At 33.6% G+C, this 26,062-nt stretch overlaps 1 protein-coding gene across 2 annotated transcripts in view; it reads right to left on the reverse strand.

The window, feature by feature from the left end:
- Window positions 1–26,062, reverse strand: part of LOC114332288 (protein winged eye) — a 251,400-nt gene that overhangs the window by 99,090 nt on the left and 126,248 nt on the right. The window contains exons 8-10 of one of the 2 annotated variants that reach the window (XM_050649543.1): window positions 21,877–22,157; window positions 9,301–9,769; window positions 4,999–5,518 (exon numbers count right to left, since the gene is read on the reverse strand). In XM_050649543.1, the coding sequence (XP_050505500.1) occupies window positions 4,999–5,518; window positions 9,301–9,769; window positions 21,877–22,157 (1,270 nt within the window). Of the gene's footprint in view, window positions 1–4,998; window positions 5,519–9,300; window positions 9,770–21,876; window positions 22,161–26,062 lie in introns of both variants that reach the window. The other variant, XM_050649542.1, reaches the window with a different exon arrangement.

Genomic DNA, 26,062 nt, shown 5'->3' on the forward strand with positions numbered 1-26,062 from the left:
ACATCTATGGTACTAAATAAAAAAATTCCACGAAATTGGCATCTTCGGCGCATCCAACTGCGCATATGCCCCGTGAAAATTGTCCGACAAGGTTACCACATTATTGTAAAAATGTTTTATGGTAGATTCTGTTAAAATTAGCCATGTGGTAATAAATTTATTATTTTCATAAATTTGACATATTTAGAGTGTCCGACGCATCATATGACCCAATATTTTTGTCAGACAAAATTGTTTTCGCTGTTTATATGATAAAATCCATTGATTAAAATAAAATGATCAATGTGGTTATAATTTTTTCTTGTATAAAATTGACAACTTCGTGATAGCTTGACAGACAAACGCCCCACTACCATAATGCGGCAAGCTCCAAAGGGTACCCCCCGTTTAAGATAGGCAAAATGCCCTCACTCTCAGAATTCAATATTTTTAATTTTTTTACGTTCTGTGCAATTAAAAAATGAGATAACGCAGATTTTTAGCTCGCCACCCCCCTTACCCCTCCCCCACAGCCAAAAACGTAGATTTTTAGATTTAATTTTTTTTAGTTGGGTTGTAATTGATTTAAAAATTTCAAAAAATTCACACGTGTAGCTAAGGCTTTTACAAAACATGTCCATTTTTTATGGACCCTTAGGTCAAGTGTACATAACCTCAAATATTTTTTTAACTTTTTTAAAACCTATAACTTTTTTTTGGAGGGGGCTGCAGGTCCAATTTTCTTTGCATTTTGTGTATTTTATCAAAAGCTATCTCTCTGATTTTTTTCAGATTTTTCCGTCAGGTGCGCCATCTTGAAAAATCCGGAAAACTGTTTTTTAGGGGGGTTTTGGGGATTTTCTCCATTTTATAGACTGCAACATAGATCAACTCACGGTTTTGTTAATAGATTATGTATAATTTGAAATAACTGAGTATATTAGGATATTTAAAAATTGGGCGAAACACTTTTACACCTCCCAAAAACCATGTTTGTTTAAAGTTTTGTAAGGATTTTTGCGGGTCTAATTATATTTTTTGAGGTCGATACAGCCTGAATATTTTTTTTTTATTTTTTTACGTTCTATATGATTTTAAAAAATTAGGACTCACCGCAATTTTAGCCCACTTCCCCTATCCCCCCTTCCCCACAGCCAAATGTCAATTTTTCGATTTTATTTTTCTTAAGTCGGTTTGCAATTAAACTATAAATGTTGTTCTGAAGCTATTTCTTTGTGGCATTTTTGTAATTAGCTATTCTAAATGGGAAATAAGCCACAATTTAACTAAAAAGATTTTATTTTCCATCTGTAATGCGATAGAGAGAATTCGATAATCTGTTACGCACTGAAAAAATGATTTGGGACGATCTATATAAATTAAGTCAGATTAAATTAAATTATTAAAAGATTCAAGCAACATTTTTGTTTAATTTATTAATATTTTGTATTTTGACAACGACGTCCGTGGTGGACGTCGAAACGTTAATAAAATCATTTTTTAGTAAAATTGTGGCTTATTTCCCATTTAGAATAGTTAGTAATTATTAAATTATAAATTTCAAAAAATTCACACGCACAGCTGAGGCTTTTACACAACATCTATTTTCATGGACCCGAAGACCCGAAGGTCGAGTGTACAGATTATAACCTCATTTTTTTGGTTTTTTAATAGGTACGTATAACTTTTTTTGGCGATGGCTGCTAATGTTTTTGTGTTTTGTGTATTTTACAAACCATCTACGTTTGGCTCATAATCCACGCTGTATGCTTGTCCTGTTAGGTAAATTATTCCGATTAATTTTTTTGCACAAACTTACTCAAAAACAGGTCCTTATAACAAATCCACAAGGTGCCAGGCAGTACAACGGTCGGAAAATTGTTTAAACATGTTTTAAACGAATTCAAAAAATCAAGTTTTTCACTTCGGACAAATTTGTTTTAGATTCTATGGATCAAGCTGAGCAAAAAAAGTACCTTGTGATTTTTCTATAAAATCGACTGTTGTCGAGTTACATGCAATTTCAAATTTGAAAAACGCGAAAATAGCCATTTTCAAGGCCTAATAACTCGATTAAAAATTATTATTACGAAAGCCATAAAGTGACCAACTCAAAGTTTAAAGCCTCCCCTGCAATAGCCTAAAGAATTTTTGTAATTATTTTATTACTAACTATTATTTTTAGTAATTAAAAATGAGCGCTAAGCATGTATTGAAGCGGACGTACGCGAGAGAGAGAGAGAGAGAGATGTACAATATTCATTGGACGTTTTAAAAAAATATCGATTGGAAGTCAAAAATACGTTTTAAAAAAATAAAAAAGGAATTTTGAGGTTATATGTATTGTACACTCGACCTACACGGGTCTATAAAAAATAGATACATATGTTTTGTAGAAGCCTCATAAAAATTTTAAATTAATTGCAACATTAAACAAAAAAAATAGAAAAATCGACGTTTTTGTGGGGGCAGGGGGAGGGGGTGTTGAGCTAAAAATGCGATTAGTCTTATTTTTTAATCACATATAACGTAAAAAAATGAAAAAAAAATATTCAGGCTGTATCGATCTCAAAAAATATCATTAAGCCCGCAAAAACCCTTACATAACTTAAAAAAACATGGATTTTGGGGGGTTTAAAGGTGTTTTTCCCAATTTTTGATAATCTTTAAATACTCATTTATTTTAAATTATACATAATCTATTGACAAAGCCTTGAGTTAATCTATGTTGCAGTATATAAAATGGAGAAAATTACTTAAAAACCCCCTAAAAAAATAGTTTTCCGGATTTTTCAAGATGGCGCACCTGACGGAAAAATTTGAAAAAAATCAGAGAGATAGCTTTTGATAAAGTACACAAAATCCAAAAAAAATTGGACCTGCAGCCCCCTCCAAAAAAAAGTTATAGGTTTTAAAAAAGTTAAAAAAAAAATTTTGAGGTTATGTACACTCGACCTAAGGGTTCATAAAAAATGGACATGTTTTGTAAAAGCCTCAGCTATACGTGTGAATTTTTTGAAATTTTTAAATCAATTGCAAACCAACTAAAAAAAATTAAATCTAAAAATCTACGTTTTTGGCTGTGGGGGAGGGGTCAGGGGGGTAACGAGCTAAAAATCCGCGTTATCTCATTTTTTAATTGCACAGAACGTAAAAAAATTAAAAATATTGAATTCTAAGAGTGAGGGCATTTTGCCTATCTTAACGGGGGGTACCCTTTGTCCGACTCCACCCAAATAACAAATACAAAAAGTTTCGACGGTGTGGTCATATATAATAATTTTATATGTGGGCCCAAGGATCATATAAGAGGACCTATGGAACAACCGCGGAAAACAAGTCGGAAACGCGGAGAACGTATAAACCGACATGTAGTTATAGTAGTAGTGGAATCAAAACTGAAAAATGGAGATTCCAAAATGTGAAATTAACAATAAACAATGGAAATCAAACACTAAAAAGTAAACAATTCATAAAATTAATTACCATTGATTCGGAATTTATATAGAAAACTATTAAAAAATAAGTACTATTTCAAAGTCGTAAGTTTTAATCTAATAGCACATTAAATAATATTTTACATTCCACCAGATTAAAACTATTAGGACCATTTTCTGGTTTAGTCCTGTCGCCAGGGGGGGGGGGGGGTACAACGGCCTCCTTAATTCAGATGGACTTACCCAAGTTTTTTTTATATATTTTGACCCGTAGAATACGAACTTTTTGGGTAACAGTTGATCCGTATGTCGATAAGATTGTTATAGACAAAGAACTTGAGGAATTACATAACAGCGATTTCTCGCAAAACGAAATATCTTTTTTGTAATTTTTGGGTCATTTTAAGCAAAAAATATTCCTACAAGTTTTTTCGTAGAATGCATAGTTTTCGAGATAACCGCGGTTGAACTTTCAAAAAATCGAAAAATTGTAATTTTTGAACACGAATAACTTTTGATTAAAAAATAAAGTAGCAATTCTGCTTACCGCATTTGAAAGTTTAAGTCAAATTATATCGGTTTTGATTATTTGCATTGCTAAAAATTTATTATTTTATTGTTAAACAAAGTTATAAACACCTAGTATGTGAGTGATGTTTTCAATGATTTCTCATTTAAAATCGAACGAGTAGGTAGAGTAGCTACAAGTGCAAGCGAGGCAATTTCTACGTAGCATGCGTTAAAACGCATGTATTAGGTACGGGAAACACTATGTGTTTATAGATTTGTTTAACAATAAAAAAATTTATTTTTAGCAATTCAAATAATCAAAACCGATATAATTTGACTTAAAACTTTCAAATGCGGTAAGCAGAATTGCTACTTTATTTTTTAATCAAAAGTTATTCGGGTTCAAAAATTGCAATTTTTCGATTTTTTGAAAGTTCAACCGCGGTTATCTCGAAAACTATGCATTCTACGAAAAAACTTGTAGGAATATTTTTTGCTTAAAATGACCCAAAAAATACAAAAAGATGTTTTGTTTTGCGAGAAATCGCTGTTATGTAATTCCTCAAGTTCTTTGTCCATAACAATCTTATCGACATCCGGATCAACTGTTACCCAAAAATTCGTATTCTACGGGTCAAAATATATAAAAAAAACTTGGGTAAGTCCATCTGAATTAAGGAGGCCGTTGTACCCCCCTGGCGACAGGACTAGTTACACCTCCGAGGCTTCTAAAAATGCAAGCCATAACGGATGCTGAGACTAAAGAAGATGAGGGAATTTTACAATTTATAATTCACGTATGATGAATAAACATTTTCAATTTCGTTGCAATACGAAACTACAGCCATATTATATTTTAGTTTAATCAGACAGTGCGGCAAGCATCCCTACCGGTTTCGAGACTTGTTAGTCTCTCGCCAGGAGGTGCATATGCAGCTCTCTACGACTGAACCAGAATAATCCCCGGCATCCAGTTATGAATTACAACGAACGAAATGGCAGGGATGACCTAGCGACATCTGCTAGAAAAAAGTCTAAGTTTTAATCTAATAGCACATAAAATAATATTTACCTGGGAAGTGTTCCGTCGTCATAGCTCTTGTGCTGCAACCTAAACTTCTCTTTAGCAGCAATGAAGTATCCTATCAAACTATTTTTCGGCTTCTTAGCAACGATCGTTTCAGTAGCTGCTCCTTGATCCTTGGAAAAAGGCATTAACTTCCTGGGTCTTCCAACCTTTCGTTTTTTAGAAGCCGAGTGCTTCTCGGGCGACGAATCGAAATCTGTCTGGTTAATTTGATGCTTGAAGTCTAACTTAGGCGTTTCACCAATAGATGGTTTGAGTAGTTTCAAAAAATTGTTGTTCAGTTTGGGTGGCTGGTCAAAGATCGGCGACGAAATCATACTTCTATCAAAATCAGCAGACTTTGACCGAAAATGTTTCTTTAGGAACTTCAGCTTCTTAGGCTCTGCCTTTAGTGGTTCTTCTATGGTCTCTGAAAGGTCGCATACTTTTGGAATCTTAATGTTTAGGTTGAGATTCACGTCTGTTTCTTTTTCTGGAGAAAAGTTGTTTGTCCAAGTTTCCTCGACTAAAAAATAAAGTTACTATAAAAATGTATACCATTTTTATTCAGTTGCAATACTAAGCCAAAAACTGTCTTAATTTTTACTTAGTTCGGAGAGCGCAACCAGCACTCTTATCGACGATTTCACCACTTTTTAGTGGTTCTTCAGAGAATGCATATGTTACTATCTCTACCATAAGTTGAAATTTTAGACTCTATTAGGCCCCGCATTGCAACTGACGTGATGGTAGTAGGTACCTAACAGCATCTGCTAAATAAAAGTCAAAGTTTTCATCCTAATAAAAATATTTAAAAATATTTTTAAAAAGATATTTAATTGAAAAACTTATTGGACAATTTTCCTGGTAACACCTCCATGACTTCTAAAAATTGCAAGCCAGATGGATGCTGAAGCGAAGAAGACAAGAGGGAATTCTAAAACTTGCAATTCACGACCTCGTCTGTTCAGCGTGGTAAATTCCAACGGAAAATGGACCTATGTTGTTACTCAAAGGAATAATACTAATATAAAATAAAAATGTATACCATTTTTATTCAGTTGAAATGCGAAGCCAAAACTGTCTTAATTTTTACTTAGTTCAGAGAGAGCAACCAGCACTCTTATCGACGATTTCACCACTTTTTAGTGGTTCTTCAGAGAATGCATAGGTTGCTATATCTGCCCTAAGTTGAAATTTTCGACTCTATTAGTCCCCGCATTGCAACTGACGTGATGGTAGTAAATGCGTAGGGGCATCTGCTAAATAAAAGTCCATTTTTTATGTATTCCAATTTTAATGTATACATTTTTATTTTATATTAGTATTACTCCTTTGAGTAACATAGGTTCATTTTCCGTTGTAATTTACCACGCTGAACAGACGGGGTCGTGAATTGCAAGTTTTAGAATTCCCTCTTGTCTTCTTCGCTTCAGCATCCATCTGGCTTGCAATTTTTAGAAGCCATGGAGGTGTTACCAGGAAAATGGTAAATAAGTTTTCAATTAAATATCTTTTAAAAATATTTTTAAATATCTTTTAAAAATATTTTTAAATATTTTTATTAGGATGAAAACTTTGACCAATAAAGTTACTGTTTAGCAATCATTGAAAATAACGCCAGACATTAACAATAAGTAATTTATTTACTAGGTGAATTAGGTGAAGGATACAAATTGTGGTATGCAGGGAGTAGTAACAGTAGAAATGGAGTTGGTATAATTGCTGATAGTGAAATGAAAGATAACGTAAGCGGATAAGAGGTATTGAATGTTGTGTGTTCTGAAACACACTGAACTGTTGTGTATTGAAAGCTCCTCAAACAGGTCTGGGTGAGAATGAAAGAAGAGCTTTTTATGACCAATTAGGAGACGTCCTGAGTGATATTCCGTCAGAGGAGAAAGTTATAATAGGAGGTGATTTCAATGCACATGTGGGCCAAGCCAAGACAGGATACGAAGCAATACATGGGGGTTTAGGCTTTGGAACTACAAATTAAGCTGGAGATGATATGCTTGAATTAGCAACAGCACTAGATATGGCGATTGTTAACATATTCTTTAAAAAGAGAGAAACTCATCTTATTACGTACAAAAGTGGACAACATCAATCCCAAATAGACTATTTCTCGATAAGGAAAGAAGACATACGTGAATGCAAGGACTGCAAGGTAATAGTTAGTGAGACAGTAAGCCAACAACATAAGCTGCTTGTTCTGGACATTGAAGTAAAAAGTGAAGCTAAACCAAAATATCGGAGAGGACCACAAAAAATCAAGTGGTGGATGCTAAAAGATGAGAAAGAAGGTCTATTCAGGGAAAGAATAGTAGACAAAATATGTTGGAACATGAAAGGAAGCCCTAATACAATGTGGAGAAATATGGCCGGTAGTATTAGAGAGACTGCTATTGAAATACTTGGGAAAACGTCAGGAAAAAAGTTTGAGGATAAAGAGACTTGGTGGTGGTCAAACGAAGTACAAGGAAAAATAAAAGAGAAGGGAAAATTATATAAAAAGTGGCAAGAAACAAGATCCGACACAGATCTTCAAAACTATATGGTGGCGAAAAAGGAAGCGAAAGTAGCAGTAGCAAAAGCCAAAGCAGAAGTGTATTCAAACCTATACGATTAACTTGATACCAGGGAAGGCGAAACGAAGATATATAAAATAGCCAAACAGAGAGCAAAGAAAGCAAAAGATTTTAATCAGATTAGATGTATCCCAGATTAAAATAATAAAATACTAGTTCACGAAAAGGATGTCAAAAAGAGATGGAGAAACTACTTTAACAACTTATTAAATGAAGAATTTGACAGACAGCCTGTAGAGTCAACGGAGACAGTAGCAGCAATGATCACCAAAATAACAAATGAGGAAGTGGCTCAAGCGCTTCAAAAAATAAAGAAAGGAAAAGCGGTAGGACCAGATAATATTCCTGGGGAAGTATGGAGAGCATTGGGAGAGACAGGAACAAGGTGTCTAGCAGGCTTATTTAATAAAATTATGGAAGTTGGACAAATGCCAGACGAATGGAGAAGCAGTATACTGGTACCTGTTTACAAAAACAAGGGAGATATACAACAGTGTACAAACTACAGGGCTATAAAACTGCTTAGCCACACCATGAAAATATGGGAAAGAGGAATTGATAGACGGATACGTGAAGAGACCGAAATATCCGAGAATCAATTTGGCTTTATGCAGGGCAGATTAACAACAGATGCAATTTTCATTATAAGGCAGTTGATGGAAAAATACAGGAGTAAAGAAACAAACGCTCATATGGTATATGGTATATCAAAAGGAGTCCCTGGTGAATATGTAAAGGTTGTGAGGGATATGTATGAGGGAGTAACGACTAGGGTTACGACAGGTGTGGGAGAGACTGATCAGTTTCATGTGAAAGTAGGATTGCACCAAGGCTCGGTGCTTAATCCGTACTTATTCTCATTAGTTTTGGACCAGATAACAGCGGAACTACAGGGTAACATTCCATGGTGTTTATTGTATGCTAATGATGTCGTGTTAGTAGGAAATAGTGAAAGAGACTTAGAACAAAAACTGGAACAGTGGAGACAAGCTCTGGAGGAAAAAGGTTTAAAACTTAGTAGGACAAAGACAGAGTATTTGCAATGTTCATTTAAAGGAGTTACTACAAATAAAATGATATCTTTAGATGGTGAACTGATTGTAAAAAGCAATAGTTTTAAGTACCTGGGATCGGTATTACAGAGTAATGGAGAAATAGATGGAGATGCATGTAGTATAATTAGGGCTGGGTGGATGAAGTGGAAGGAAGCGAGTGGTGTGGTGTGTGAAAGGAAAATTCCAATGAAGTTGAAGGAAAAAATCTATAAAACAGCCATACGACCGGCTATGATGTACGGAACTGAATGTTGGGTAGTGAAAAAGAAAGAGAAACAACGAATGCATGTGGCGGAAATGAGAATGCTTATATGGATGAGTGGAATGACAAAAAAGGATAAAATTAAAAATGTGTATATTAGGGGAAGTCTAGGTGTGGCACCAATTGATGCCAAAATGATGATTTGGCCATGTTCAACGTCGAGACGATAATCACCCAATACGAAGAATTGCTAAGTGCAGATTCCTGGAAGGAATAGAAGAGGAAGACCAAAGAAGACGTGGGGAAAGACGATTAGGCAGGACATGTTGGTAAAGGGGATTAATATTGATATGACCCAAGACAGAATTGTATGGAGAAATGCAATTAGGGAAGCCGACCCCGCATAGGGATAAAGGCAAAGAGAATGATGATTAACAATAAGTAATATAAACTTTCATACCTTTATGTAGTACATCTACATTTTCGTCGCTAACTGAAGTCTTCGTTTCATCCGACACGGGCGACTCATAGAGCTCATAACTGTTCTTACAAGGGCACTCCCTCTCTTTAGAACCCTTGAGCTTCTTGTGTTTCTTCTTTTCATGATGATAATGCTTCCCGGACTTCATCTTCTTACGCTTCGGTTCCTCGCTGGAATGTCTTCGAGATTTGCGCTTCTCCTTCTTACGCTTCTTCGGCACGTCGCATTCTTGGCTCGGTTTTTCGTTTTCTTCCAAAATTCTTTGTTCCGCTAGGGCGCACAACAGATCGAGACCGTCCAGAGTTGTCGTACTCTTCGGCGTATCGTTGTCTTCTGGTATTATTTCGGTACTTTGTTGGGCCGACTCGAACTGGTCTATGCTGTTGGAGAGTAGCTCTAAACCAGTGAGAACGTGTTTTGGAGATTCTTTCGGTTCGACTTCGCTCGGCTAAAACAATTAATTTAAAATAAAGTTACTCACAGTAAACTTACAGTTACTTTGCAGTAAACTTACAGTTACTTTGCAGTAAAGTTACTAATTGAAAAGTCGATAGAATATAATAAGCCCCTTGTCCTAGCATTCGTGGATTTTCATAAAGCCTTTGACACAATAGAGCTGGATAGAATTTTAAAAGCTCTAACTAAATGAATGCCGCATTGACTATCGTTATAGTACAATCATCTATAATATTGTAACGAAAGAGAACTCTTGACGGACCCCCGTATAACGGTTCACAACTCGAGACGTGTTAGAATGTCGCTATCGAAGGATCGAGGCGGTGCTGGAGGGGTAAAGAGTGTTCGAGAATGTACCTCAAGTGGGCGTGACGAGCTAATGGCTAGAGATGAGCGTGGATTGTTCCAGAATAACGTACCTATATACAGGGTGTCCCGAAAAGATCGGTCATAAATTATACCACAAATTCTGTTTTAATAACATAACCTAAATCTTATTTTTTCTTCTTATTATTTTTTTTGGATTATGGCCTTGACAATTATCCAGTAATCAGGACCATATGATTGGCCAATATGATTAAAAGTGCGAATAAAAGTGCAGAGCGAAGAAACCAGGTGTCGCTTTTCCGAACTTGCACGGTCCCAATATAAGCTACTTGAGCAATGTGATTGGTCTGACCTACTGACATGTGATGATGTGGACAGGTCTTTGGGTCTTTTCTATGCAAAGATGTATGATTTTATGGATGTATCAGTACCAAAATTTGAGGTTAAAATGAATAAATCAGTGGCAAAATTCCCGTCTTGGTTCTCCATTGATCTGGTTAAAAATATTAGGTTAAAAAATCGTCTGCATTGTTTAGTTAAAAAAGGTAAGGCAAATGCAGAAGAGTTGAGTATGTATTTAACACTCAGAAAAAATATAAAATTTCAAACAAAAAATGATTACAAATTACATAAACAAAATATAGAAAAGACCTAACAAATGATCCCAGTAGTTTTTGGGGATTTTTAAAAGGAAAAGCAGGTCTTAGTGGGGTACCAATGAAGATGGTATTTGGCACCGAGAGCTACGAGGGTTCTCAGAATATAGCTAACGCTTTTGCACAGTTTTTTCAGTCTGTATATGCAGAAACTGATGACACTGATTATAGTTCAAATAAAGAAAGCTGGGCGCTTTTTAAGTTTCCTAGAGTTGTAGATTCTGATATATTAAATAGCATTAAAAAATTAAAACCAAAAAAGTCCACAGGACCTGGGGCCTGATTCTAATTCATTTCGACAGTCGCAATTTCATTTCGACACCGCCATGACAGCCGCAGAGTATAGCGATTCTTATTCATTTCGATATTAGTTACAACTGGGGATATTAACCTTATCATGTTGAGACTGCTCAGAATTTGGGTTGGCGCTCCGGTTTATTGGAATTTGTTAACGAGAATAGTCTGGGAAAATTATCGAAAAAATGCAATTTTTGGGAAAAATTATTTACCAGCTATTTTATTGCTAAAATCGAATCTTAAGATTGCATATTATATTAGTAATATGGGGTATGACAAGTCGGCAGAAAGTGTGTTATTTGATTTATAAACAAATTAGCACTCCTAAATCTTCTTTTTTTTTCAATTAGTGGTCTGTAACTCCTAAAATTTTTCCTTTGAGCCAAAAACACTCAAATAAAAATTCACCCTAATTTAGTTCTGCACAAAGTTATTTTTTTCCGATTTCCTTCAAAACAATTTTACTCAGAAAATCCGAGTTTTCCCAAAAAATCTGCAATTTTCAATTAAAATTTTAGGGAAGTACCTAATTATTTATCAATAATTAAATAATTGATGACATGAAAGATTTATTATAGTAGAAAAAAAAAATCAATGGGAAAATCCCAATAGTTGGCTGTATACCATAGTTTAAAAAACCAATACAGAAGTAAAAACTTCGAGATGTATTCTGGTATAAAATCGTTTATTTAAAAACTATAAAATGTCATCGATTGCAGAACCATTCAGTTGGTCTGTGCCCATTGAATTGGCAAGTACCTAGTATCTTCGAGCAGGGAACCATGGCACCCTTTTAGCATGTGTTCCACTTTATCCATTAACATCGACTTGTAGTCATAACATTTTAACATATTACATTATGTAAACCATATATGATGATGTTAACACTATTTACGGTGTGATAGTTTCAAAATACTCGGCAGGATGCACTGAAGATGTTCTGTTTAGAACGAAAACGTTCTGCAATCGATGACATTTTATAGTTTTTAAATAAACGATTTTATACCAGAATACATCTCGAAGTTTTTACTTCTGTATTGGTTTATTATAGTAGATTATACAGAGGGGCTAAATTATGGAATAAATTCATTTCTTTAAAACGGACGATTTTGGAGCAAAATCCCGAAAGAGGTCGATTTTTATTTTTAAATTACAATTTTTTGGCATATATTTCATACTAGTGACGTCATCCATCTGAGCGTGATGACGTAATCGATAATTTTGTTAATGGTAATAGGGGTCGTGTGGTAGGTCATTTGAAAGGGCGTTCAATTCTCTATTCAGTAATATAAACATTAATATCATTAGGTATTTATACAGGGTTGCCAAAAAAAATTTTTTGAATTAAATTAATTGGCGCAAAAAGAAGAATGTATGTAATTTATTTAACTCAAAATACATTGTACTGCTGTCAGAAAATAGAAAAAAAGGTTTATTTCACAAATAAACATTTCTTTTCGCTTAAATTAAATCACAAACAGCCTCCCTCCTACCTATTGGCAGTTTGAACATTTAATTTAAGCTAAAAGCAATATTTGCAAAATAAACATTTTTTCTATTTTCTGACAGCAATAGAATGTATTTTGAGTTAAATAAATTACATGCATTCTTCTTCTTGCGTCAATTAATTTAATTCAAAAAAAATTTTGGCCTCCCTGTATAAATAATGATATTAATGTTTATAATACTAAATAGAGAATTGAACGCATTTGTAAATGAGCTACAACACGAACCCCTATTCCTATTTAAAAAAATAATCGATTACGTCATCACGCTCGGATGGATGACGTCACTAGTTTGAAATATATGCCAAGAAATTTAATTTAAAAATAAAAATCGACCTGTTTCGGGATTTTTCTCTAAAATCGTCCATTTTAGAGAAAATGAATTTATTCCATAATTTAGCCCCTCTCTGTATATCAGGAGACCGGCGACAATCTAACCAATAGTTTAGCAATAATTAAAATGTTAATTAAAAAATTTCGGTCGAAATAATAACCAGCAAGATTATGATACACCAGAATAACTATGATTTTCGTATAAAAAAGCACTATACCTATTCAACGTACCTTACAGGATTGAAATTGGACCATTTGAGCGGTCTCAGGAATGTTATAAAGAATCAATTTTTTGGCTTATAAACAAATAGAACCCCTCAGAAAATATTAGATTAAATTAAATTAAGTTAACGCTGTTGAAAAGGGCACGGCTTCTGTGTCCTTTTCGAAGAAAAACAAATTGAATTGCGAGGACTGATTCCAGGTATAGCCGGTCAAATATATGAAGAGGACTATATTTTCTACGATTAATTTCCCAACAGCATATGTCTATCACCCACCGTTTAGTGGGGGTGGGGCCCCAAAGTTGACACCCCAAAGTTGACAAGTTTTTAAAAAAGATGTTTTTAAAAGAAAATTAATTTTCCCTAACTGTAATGGAAGTTAAGAAGAAATCCTGCGGCAATTATTCACAAATAAGTGACTGATTTTTTGGTATAGGTTTGACTTAAGGGTAATTGCCTTTTTTTTAATTACAGGGTGTTACATTTTAAAAAAAAAACCCCTTTTTATACCATCTGAACCGTTTATGCTAGAGTAAAAAGACTTTCAGCGATTACCCATGTACTGGTGCTATTTACAAATTTGTATAATGCACCCCAATTTTTTCCCCGGAACCACCCAAAAAAAAGAAGAATTAATAAAGAACGTGATTTTCTTGGAATCCTTCACACACAATCTTTATTAATATACTTTATATATCATTTTGTGCACGTTATTATTACCCATGCATGGACACCAAAAGCGATTTCCTAGTGCAACCCCTGTAGCCAAAAAAAATAAATAAAATGGGGGGTTGAAAAAAAAAATTTTTTTTTTGCTTTTTGATTCAATATAGGCATATGCTTCATCAATAATGTTTTTCAAAAATATATATATATATGGTTATTGCAACGTCCCTGCGGAAACCACCCCTATCCTTGAAAATATACTGCAGAAACTACCCCTATCACTTGGCGAGCATGTTTTACGATTTTCTCATTACCTATGCATTCTTTTTAAACAAAACTTATATAAGGTTAAAGACCACTATTTACTCTAAAAATTAGGTCCTATTCATTTTTTTCGTATAAGCAACCGTTACGGCACAGTGGCGCCGTAAACCTCAGATATGCTTTGGCGGGCTCCAGTTTGTTTTTTTTTTCGTCACCTGTTCGTTTTATTGATAAAGTACTTATGTAAAATAAAACAACACAGTGTAACCTACAAATTATGACCTATGCACATTTTACATTCTTTGCGCCCCAAAGCCACAGTGGTGGCCCAAAATCAATTTTTGCATATTTTCGCCACCTACACGCATTTGATTGCATTAATGCTACCTTAATAGCGCAATATTCACCCTTAAGTGGTCGCTAAGCAGTGGCGGATCCAGGGAGGGGTGATGGAGGCGATCACCCCCCCCTCTGAAACCAAGTGATATTATATTTAAAGATTATAAAAATATTCATTTATTTTTATAAAAATTTAGCCAATTGGCACCCCCCTCTTAACGATGCTGGATCCACCACTGTCACTAAAGCATAAAAAGTACGCCATTCTTATAAAAATAATAAAATAAGTATTTCTATAAAAATAAATGAATATTTTTATAATCTTTAAATATAATATCACTTGGTTTGAGGGGGGGGGGTGATCGCCCCCATTACCCCTCCCTAGATCCGCCACTGCTCAGCGACCACTTAAGGGTGAATATTGTGCTATTAAGGTAGCATTAATGCAATAAAATGCGTGTATGTGGCGAAAATATGCAAAAATTGATTTTGGGCCACCACTGTGGTTTTGGGGGGCAAAGAATGTAAAATGTGCGTAGGTCATAATTTGTAGGTTACACTGTGTTGTTTTATTTTACATAAGTACTTTATTAATAAAACGAACAGGTGACGAAAAAAAAAACAAAAACTGGAGCCCGCCAAAGCATATCTGAGGTTTACGGCGCGACTGTGCCGTAACGGTTGCTTATACGAAAAAAATGAATAGGACCTAATTTTTAGAGTAAATAGTGGTCTTTAACCTTATATAAGTTTTGTTTAAAAAGAATGCATAGGTAATGAGAAAATCGTAAAAACATGCTCGCCAAGTGATAGGGGTAGTTTCTGCAGTATATTTTCAAGGATAGGGGTGGTTTCCGCAGGGATTTTGCAATAACCATATATATTTTTGAAAAACACTATTGATATGCCTATATTGATCAAAAAGCAAAAAAAAAATTTTTTTTCAACCCCCCATTTTATTTATTTTTTTTTGCTACAGGGGTTGCACTAGGAAATCGCTTTTGGTGTCCATGCATGGGTAATAATAACGTGCACAAAATGATTATAAAGTATATTAATAAAGGGCATTGTGTGTGAAGGATTCCAAGAAAATCACTTTCTTTATTAATTCTTCTTTTTTTTGGTGGTTCCGGGGAAAAAATTGGGATGCATTATACAAATTTGTAAATAGCACCAGTACATGGATAATCGCTGAAAGTCTTTTTACTCTAGCATAAACGGTTCAGATGGTATAAAAAGGGGTTTTTTAAAATGTAACACCCTGTAATTAAAAAAAGGCAATTATCCTTAAGTGAAATCTATACCAAAAAATCACTCACTTATTTGTGAATAATTGCCGCAGGATTTCTTCTTAATTTCCATTACAGTTAGGGAAAAACATTTTTTTTTAAAAACATCTTTTTTTTAAACTTGTCAACTTTGGGACCCCACCCCCACTAAACGGTGGGTGATATGACATATGCTGTTGGGAAATAAATCGTAGAAACTATAGTCCTCTTCATATTTCTATAAAAGAAATTTTTTGCAAAAGGTACATGAATGCTACGTTCCGCAAAAACCACAAATTACCCCCTTTAAAGGGGTGAAAAGGGGGGTTCCGGGGCGAAATTTTTAAGAAAAAGTTAGTCTCATAATAAGCACCCCTTGATATACCAGAAAAAAAAATGAAACCGGACTTGTGTCCATTTTGCAAGGTTCAACCTCTGTTTCCTACACTATATTTTATTCGTTAAATCCTATCACGTGTCACCTCACATATTACGATCCGGCGAATAGGAGCACAGATAATAGACTTTCTACTTTATATTAGACTCCCCGCCTTCGCCCCTTTTCAACGACCCATCATACACCCTTAAGCTGGATTTATGTTAGGACGGGGACGTGGACGACACGGATGTCTTACGGGGCACGTTGATAATTCGTCTGATATGAAAAGCATTGCCTAGTTTATCATACAACGGAACGGGGCAACACCGGGAAGGGCGCTTTCTATTGTTCTACGGAACGTATCGTGCACGCCCCGTCCTAACATAAATCAGCCTTTATACCAGTGGCGGCTGGTCAGAGGAGGCAAGGGAGGCTTAGCCTCCCCATAAATTTTTTACACATGCTACACTGTTTTGTTTACTTTGCTATTTTGCTTCGCGTTGGAGATATCGGAAAAAGTTATTTGAACAAGATATTCCAAATAATATTCTAACCCCACATACCAAATTTCATCACAAAATTCGCACTTTTAGTTTTTTCATTATTTGTAGTCAGGATCCTAAAATCGCAGAGGAGGCTGCTGGTCGGAAAATCTCACTTGCTAATGCTCCGCGCAGCCCAGCAGCGTGTAAGCATGGTAGTTTAAGGAGACCGGTCTCCTTAGAGCTGCATTATCGCTTAACGCACACGCTGCCCGGAGATTGGGCAAGGGCGGCTAATCGGCCAGCAGCCTACTCTGCGATTTTAGGATCCTGACTACAAATAATGAAAAAACTAAAAGTGTGAATTTTGTGATGAAATTTGGTATGTGAGATTAGAATAATATTTGGAACAACTTGTTCAAATAACTTTTTCCGATATCTGTAACGCAAAGCAAACTATCGGTAATTTACCGTGTTTTTGGATTCGCAGTAGGCCGCTTTTAGAATTAAAAAAATTCAGTTGAGTATCTTAAAAAATGTGAACCTTCAACCTGAATGGAGTTACTTTATACGTTAAGTTTCTCAGGTATTACATGCCTAAAATCCTTTGGTTATCCACCCTAAATTTGGATTTATAGTTTGACGTAGCGTAGACGTAGACGCAACGGAGACGCACTGGAAAAGATCAACACCGAATTTTGTGTACTCGTGTTTACAAATGAACGCAAGCGCCTGACGGAACGTAAGAGAAACGTAACGGAACGGAAGAGTTCACCAACTTTCATCTTTTACAGTGCGTTTCTTACGTCTGGCCAATCAAAAAAAGGAAAAATTTGTTCTGTCACCCAAAGCAAAGTGGACACGCCCTCATCAATTTTGTAAAGAAGTTGTTTATCAACATATTCGAATTTTGTTAATTATTTGTTAATACAATGGATGTTAAGTTATTCATTTAATAAAAATATATCATAGAGTGATTTTAATATTTCAAATAAATATGAGTTGTTTATTAGCCTAATTCGGGGTTATCCAAACATATTATACGATAGGTAAATCCAACAAACATTTTAAAGACCAGGAAATGAAACAAAATAGTTGGAAATCCCACGGCATGCGGCACCAAGGAGCATACCTTCGTTTATTTCCTAATCCATGTAACACACAAAACAGATAAATATTATAATAAATAATAGTATAAGTATAAATAAATAAACACGAGAGATTTTGCGGCCATTTTTGCTACTATGGACTTTAGATTTTCTTATTGAGATTTAAATGGAAAAATGGTCGATTTTGTGCTCGGAAATACATTGCTTATCTTTTTGTATCTCTTCACCTACATTGAATCTCTCTACATTGATCTCTCGAATTCCGAAATATAACTTTTTATTTCTGACCCACATCCTGACAATCGATTATCATCTAACTGGGAAACATAATATCTACCATGATGAGATAATAGAACTAAAAAAGGATATCAAATGGGACAAGAACAACTTAAAATAATCTGTTATGCAGACGATTTACAACGTATGCTGTACCAATTTAATATAACCGTCAAAAAATATTACAATGTTACTTTTTCAAAAAAAGACAAAATGCATGGTTGTAACAGCAAATCTACTAAGATGTAAATTGGAGCTGAAAGGTCAGATAATAAAATAAGTGATGGAGTTGTAAATATTAGTCATCACTAGAGAGCAGAATATATGCAAAGTGCATATAGATGCATATATTGCATATTTTCAGACAACAAACACAACATTGCATATTTAAGCTAAACACGATTTATTTTGCATATTTTAAAAATAAATTATATAAAAGTTTAAAATTTTCCTCCCTTAGTTGGAATTTTATAACTTCGATATGAACGAGCTCGTTATTTATCTATCTATCGCTCATTATTATCTATCTGGACTTTCCCATTACTACCTGCATTTAACAATTATGGGTGTTCCCCTGAAAAATATTATTTTATTAGCGTAGCAAGTCGTAGGTACCTACCTGCTTTTAAGGGTCTAATATTTATTTTGTCAGTTTCCGGCCAACATTTGTTTAAAGTAAACGTTGTATCGTATTTGGTGTTTTTGAAGTGATTGGTATATATTAAATTTAAATATGTCTACCATTCAAAAAAGTACTTGGATAAGGTGTTTTCCCGAGTTAAAGCTAAGTGGAGACAAAGTATTTTGCAAGGCAAAAGGCCTTAATCGTAAGTTACATTCATTTTCACATTTCATTTTAAATTTTTTAAGTAACGTACAAATTGCTAAAGAACTTATGTTCATAAAAGTTAATTTAGTTTTTTACCAGATCTAATAAAGTCATTAGAACAAAGGAATTTACAATTAAGTGATTCGGTTAATCTTGTTAACACTTTTTCTGCTCATTGTCAAAAAATTCCCGGAAATACAGGGATTACAATTAGAAATAAATTAAAAAATGTTTTAGAAAAAAATGAGGGCTTCGATTGTTTGAGGAAAGTTGTACGTATTTTTCAAGGCAACTTTTCTGAAGATCTTACGACTTGGCAAATTAGTTTACTACCTAAATTAAAATATTGTCCTATAACATCAGTAGATGTAGAACGAACTTTTTCTGTGTCCAAACACGTTTTTAGTGATAGAAGGCAAAAGTTGCTAGTTGAAAATTTTGAAAAATATTTGATTATAAATTCATACTATAATTTAGATTCTTAATTTAATTATAATATCAGTTTTTGTGTGTCATTTCATTTGTTTTTATGTGAAAAATAAATATGTATTAAACATAAATGTAGATTGAATTTTTTAAACATACATGTTTATACATATTTAATATATTGTTTTATTTTTGAGTATTTTTAATATGCATTTGCATATTTAGACAAATTTAGAAAAAATACCTGCATATTTGTAGTAAAAGTAATGCATATATATGCGCATATTTTGGTAATGTTGTGTTGCATATATTCCGCTCTCTAGTCATCACACTATCTAGCTACGGAAAGCTCGAAACAGAAGTGGAAGATCAAGTAAATAGAGCAAAGAGAGCCGCATGTTGCCTGAATGACACAATATGGAGAAATAAAAATATCGGAAAAGAAATGAAAGGCAGAATTTACAAAACAGTCATCAGGTCATCATTGAAAAACAGGTCAGTCATTACTAAAGTTCGGATTATAGGCAAAATGCCTTTTTTGCCTATTTTACCTATTATAATTGTTTTTTGCACTTTTTGCCTTTTTTCGTAAATTCCGCCTATTTGTGCCTTTTTTAAAATTTCATGGTACTACCCATGCTATTATTCTATTACTAAACCATTCTATAATAAAATTTTGGGTCAATAATAAAATATCAATGGTTTGTTTATACAACAGATTTATAGGAAAATGTACGGACTTGAGGGTTAACTTTGGAAATCCCTAAGCTTTATTAGTTTATTATCAGTTGTACAGTCGGTTACTGTATCAGAGTTTAGTCACAAAGTGCTATATATCCTAGTTTAGTTTTGTTGCGTATACCGAAAAGCAAAGAACACGTTTTAAAACGTTTTAGACATTTGTATGAAAAGATGACATCTAAATTAAGGCTATGGATCGCACCTTATTCGGAACTTTCTATAGAAGGAGATGGAGCATTTTGTAAACCATGCGGCAAATCGGTAAGTTTTATTTTTTCTCGTCCCACAACATAACTAAATTCTAAAGCGGTTTTAGAATTCTAATTATTTTTTTTTTAATTCTCAGATTTCAAGTAGAAAAAAGTACTTTATTGACTAGCATTGTGGAACCCCACTTCATAAACGTAATTTGGAAAAATTAAATTCCTCTAAGTTAACCCAAATATCTCTGCAGGATAGTTTAAGCAGTTCAAAAAAAAAAGGAGGAAGACGCATTTAAATTTGATTTATGCCAGATGATTATTGCATCCAACATTCCTCTATATAAAGTTAATAACCCTAGTTTTAAATGCTTTTTCGAAAAATATCTTATAAATCCTTACCGGACGAGAGTACATTGAGAAAACATACTGTGGAAAAATGTTATGTGGAATGTATTTCAAAAATTAAGCGGGAGTTAGAGGGCAATTTTTTGTATATTATCTTGGATGAAACGACAGATGTATGCGGCAGGTATATAGCTAATTTAATGATTGGAATTTTGAACGAAAACTTTGCGAGAAAACCTGATTTAGTTGCAGTTAAAGAATTGGAAAAAACAAAAAATTTAACAATAAGTCGATTTATACAAGATAGTTTAACAAACCTCTTTTTACCCAACCCTATACCAGTGAATAAAATTGTTTTAATGCTTTCAGATGCTGCGGCATATATGTTAAAAGCTGTCTATATGCTTAAAGATTTTTTATCCTAATTTAATTCATTGCACTTGTGTAGCCCACGGGGTAAATAGAATTGCTGATGAAATAAGAAATCTGTTTCCGTTGGTAAATAATTTTATAAATTTTATGAAAAAAGTTTTTGTAAAGGCTCCGTTGAGGGTGCAAATATATAAAGAAAGACTTCCCGGTGTCCCTTTGCCACCTAAACCAGTAATTACAAGGTGGGGAACCTGGCTCGAAGCAGTTTTTTTACTTTGAACACTGCAATGAAATAGAATTAGTTATGTCAGAATTTGATGATGATATTTCCGAAGCCATTCGAGAAGCAAAAAAAAATATTAAAAAATCCCAAATTGAAACAGAAACTCGCTTATATCAATGACAATTATAAATTAATAGTTACCACAACTACCTTATTAGAAAAACAAGAGATAAATTTATGTGAATCAGTAAAATTAATAGATAATTTAAAGACGAAAATTAAATCGGCACCTGGAAGTAACGGTCAATTAATTTTTAAAAAAATGAAATATGTTTTCGACAAGAATGAAGGTTTTTCGTTTTTATCTAATGTTGCTAAAGTTTTGAATGGGACATTTTCCGAGGAATTACAAATTATGCCAGATTTATTATCCGCTCTGAAATATGCTCCAATTACATCTGTCGATGTCGAACGTTCGTTTTCAATGTACAAATTAATTTTAAGTGATCGAAGACATAGTTTTAAGACCGAAAATATTGAAAAACATTTAGTTGTTTCTATTAATGATAAAATTTTAAGTGGTTATAAATAATAAGTTATATTCCTTTATTGCCTATATTTTGCCTAAATGTTAATATTCCTGCCTTTGTAATAAAAATCTTTGCCTATACAGGCGCCTTTTTCTTCAATTTTTGTTGCCTATAAATCCGAGCTTTAGTCATTACACAAAAATAAGATGATCAGATAATAACAGGGATACAAAAGTATAAAACAATGATTAAAAACACGCCATTACAGAAAACAAATGCCAATCGTAAGGACATAAGAGACTTACCTCAGGTTCTGGCAATGGTTCCTCCACTTGCGTTTCTTTTTCGATTATGACCGGCTTCACTTCTATCTCTGGTTCTTCTTCCTGTACTACTGGAATCTTTTCCAGCACCTCCGTACCTGCGGAGATCATGCTGGAGTTTTCTTCGGCGCATATTATCGAATCAGTCTGGTTACTGGCGTCTTGTACGGCGGACGTCTTCATTTCCTTCACGTGAAACTCTGGAGGAGGGGTTAAACATGTTACTGGAGACGTGGCTTGAGACTTACAGGATGTTTGAGTTACTGCTAAAAATTTAATGTAGCAATTAAATAATCTTGGTATCTTCGTTGTTAGTACTACAAACGTACTGAAATATCTGAAACGGTGAAGGTCACTCAGGTAGCAAATCAAGTAGAGGGAACATCAATTGAACACATTGGTGCAAAGAGTAAATCTATTTAAAATGTATTGTGCACGAAATCAGTGGTTTTGCGACATTTCAAGATAAAATCGTCGAATAACTGTTTGTTTAGAATACATGTATGTAATATGTTTTTAATGAACATGAGTATTAAAATTTCGGATTTAGAAATGCTCGAGGAGCAAGAGAAGCATTATATGCAGTAAATGTGCTAATACAGAGATGTTTAGATGTAAACCAGGACATCTAGATTGCTTCCTAGATTATAACAAGGCATTCGATACGGTTCTGAAGCTATTTCTTTGTGTCATTTATGTAATTTATTATTCTAAATGGGAAATAAGCCAAAAATTTAACTTAAAACATGATTTTATTGGCGTTTCGACTTCCAACTCGGACGTCGTTATCAAAATACAAAATATTACTAAATTAAACAAAAATGTTTTACGTTTTACAGGCCAACAGATATCCCGTGAAATTTCAAATTTCAAATTTATTCAAAAATATGTGTGTACAACATTTTACATTTAGATCTTATATTATTATTAGTATCGACTGACTCAGCACCATGCCTAGGCAAGAGTTGCCTGTTTTGCACTGTACTATGTCAATCGAAACTGTATCAATTGTACATAAAAGTAGTATTAAGGTTGGAACTAAGAAGTAACATACCTAACTATCGAAGAGATAATGCAACAGAACAAGACGGACGGTAAACCTCTCTAGCTGCTGAATACTTTGGTAATTATAATACCAATATACACCCAAATTCTACTCTGATTATGCTGTCGTTCATACATTAAGACATTGCGTCCAAAAATAATTGTAAGAGGGTTTTTAGATAGGTTTTTATGTATTTTTTAAATTTAAATAATTTAGCTTCTTGTTTGATATGTATAGGAATTATGTTATAAAATTTAGGTCCAAAGAACATTAGGGATCTTTGTGTTACTGATTTTTTGAACTGCTGAATACTAATATCCATATTTGTTACTGATCGAGTTAATCGGTTGCTTTGAAATTTAAATTTTTTTGAGTTTATATGAACATTTAAAACACAGTTGTAGATGTAGAGGGATTTAACACTAAATATCTCGGATTCATCATATAATTTTTTTGTTGGATGCAGTTTTCTTTTTTTAAAAATTATTTTTAATAGAGTATTTTGAACTGTTTCTAAAATGTTAAGAGTTTTGTTAAACGCGCCACCCCATGCTACAATACAATATCTTAAGACTGATTCTGCAAGCGAGTTATAAACCATGATTAATTTTTTCCTGGGTAGAATATCTCTTAAGATATAAAATTTATGCATTAGAGCCCTTATTCGTTTACTGACATGAGTGATATGGTCTGACCAACGTAAATGTTGATCTATGAAGACACTTAAATACTTTATAGAGAAAACTTTTTCTATTGAAGAACAGTCACAATTTTGTCCTTGACATTTTGCGTTATGCAATTTTATATGAAAATTTGTAGGTTGGTCAACAATTGTTGGGCTAAAGGCGATATATTTTGTTTTATTAATATTTAATGTCAGTTTGTTAAATTTTAGCCATAAGTTTAGCTGTTTTAGGTTCATTTCAGAGCTGGTTTTAACCTCCTCCCTTGTTTTCCCCATAAATAATATTGCTGTGTCATCGGCATAACAAACAATGTGGCCGTTGAAACTATTAATTCTTGTGATATTGTTCAGATAAATATTAAATAAAAGTGGTCCTAATACTGTTCCTTGTGGTACTCCGAATTTTATTGTAGTTTCAGAACTCAATTCTGGGCCAATTTTTACTCGTTGAGCTCTTTCCGACAAATAATCTGCTATTAGATTTAGTGCAATTCCCCTAACCCCATAATTACTTAGTTTATCTAAGAGAATTTTATGAGAGACCGTGTCAAACGCCTTAGCTAAATCAAGGAAAACCACTACGCATTTCAATGATTCATCCACAGCTCCTATCACTTTCTCCAGTAGGTCAACTACAGCCCTTTCTGTACTTGATATTTTTACAAAACCAAATTGCTTATCTGAAATAACCTTATTTATATGAAAAAATTCAAGCAACCTTTCTTTTAGGGCCATTTCAAATATTTTAGCAAAATTATTTATTAAAGAAATGGGCCTATAGTTGTTCAGTTTACTCGAATTTTCGGATTTAAAAATGGGGGTGACTGTAGATTCTTTCCATTGTAGTGGTATTTTACCACTTTGAAAACACAAATTTATAATATGAGTTAAAGGCTGTGAGATTAGATCATGGATAGTCCTGTCGCCAGGGGGGATACAACGGCCTCCTGTATTCAGATGGACTTACCCAAGTTTTTTTTATGTATTTTGACCTGTAGAACACGAATTTTTTGGGTAACAGTTGATCCGGATGTCGATAAGATTGTTATAAACCAAGAAGTTGAGGAATCACATAACAGCGATTTCTCGCAAAACAAAACATTTTTTTGTATTTTTTGGGCCATTATAACCAAAAAATGTTTTTACAAATTTTTTCGTAGGATGCATAGTTTTCGAGATAAACGCGGTTGAACTTTCAAAAAATCGAAAAATTGGAATTTTTGAACCCGAAAAACTTTTGATTAATAAATAAAATAGCAATTCTGCTTACCGCATTTGAAAGTTCAAGTCAAATTATATCGGTTTTAATTATTTGTATTGCTAAAAATGTATTATGTTATTGTTAAAACAAAGCTATAAACACCTAGTGCTTGAGTGATGTTTCAATGATTTCTCATTTAAAATCGAACGAGTACGTAGAGGAGGTAAAAGTGCAAGCGGGGCTATTTCTAAGTAGCATGCATTAAAACGCATGTATTAGGCACGGGAAACACTATGTGTTTACAGCTTTTTTGAACAATCAAAAAATAAATTTTTAGCAATGCAAATATTCAAAACAGATATAATTTTACTTAAACTTTTAAAGGCGGTAAGCAGAATTGCTATTTTATTTTTTATTCAAACGTTATTCGGGTTCAAAAATTGCAATTTTTAGATTTTTTGAAAGTTCAACCGCGTTTATCTCGAAAACTATGCATCCTACGAAAAAACTTGTAGGAACATTTTTTGGTTAGAATGACCCAAAAAATACAAAAAAATGTTTTGTTTTGCGAGAAATCGCTGTTATGTAATTCCTCAACTTCTTTGTTAATAACAATCTTATCGACATCCGGATCAACTGTTACCCAAAAAATTCGTGTTCTACGGGTCAAAATACATAAAAAAAACTTGGGTAAGTCCATCTGAATTAAGAAGGCCGTTGTACCCCCCCTGGCGACAGGACTATGGATATTTTTTATTGTTTTAGCATACAATTTATCTGGTCCAGGAGCACAGCTATTTTTTAACTTTGATATTAGTATTGTTACTTCATTTTTAGTTACTGGTTTTAAGAATAAGCTAGATTCAACCTTATCATTAGCAATAAAATTATCAGGTATACTTGTCACCGGTATTCTATTTGCCATATCAGCACCAATATTAGAAAAGAAATTATTAAATATATCTGCTTTTTCTTTGTTATTACTTACAGTTATATTGTCATTAACAATTGATATGTATTCAATGTTTTTAGATTTTTGATTCCGACCAGAGATATCATTTATAATATTCCACATTTTTTTTGTGTTTCCACCAGCTTCATGAATTTTATTTTGATAAAAGTCATTCTTGGTTTTTTTTAGTAGACTATTAAGTTTGTTTCTATAATTTTTATATTCAGCATTAAGTGCTGGTGAAAATTGTTTTAATAATAAATAAAGTTGTCATTGCGCCGAAAC

Source organism: Diabrotica virgifera, chromosome 4 (assembly GCF_917563875.1).
Source record: "Diabrotica virgifera virgifera chromosome 4, PGI_DIABVI_V3a".
Classification (NCBI taxonomy): Eukaryota; Metazoa; Arthropoda; class Insecta; order Coleoptera; family Chrysomelidae; genus Diabrotica; species Diabrotica virgifera.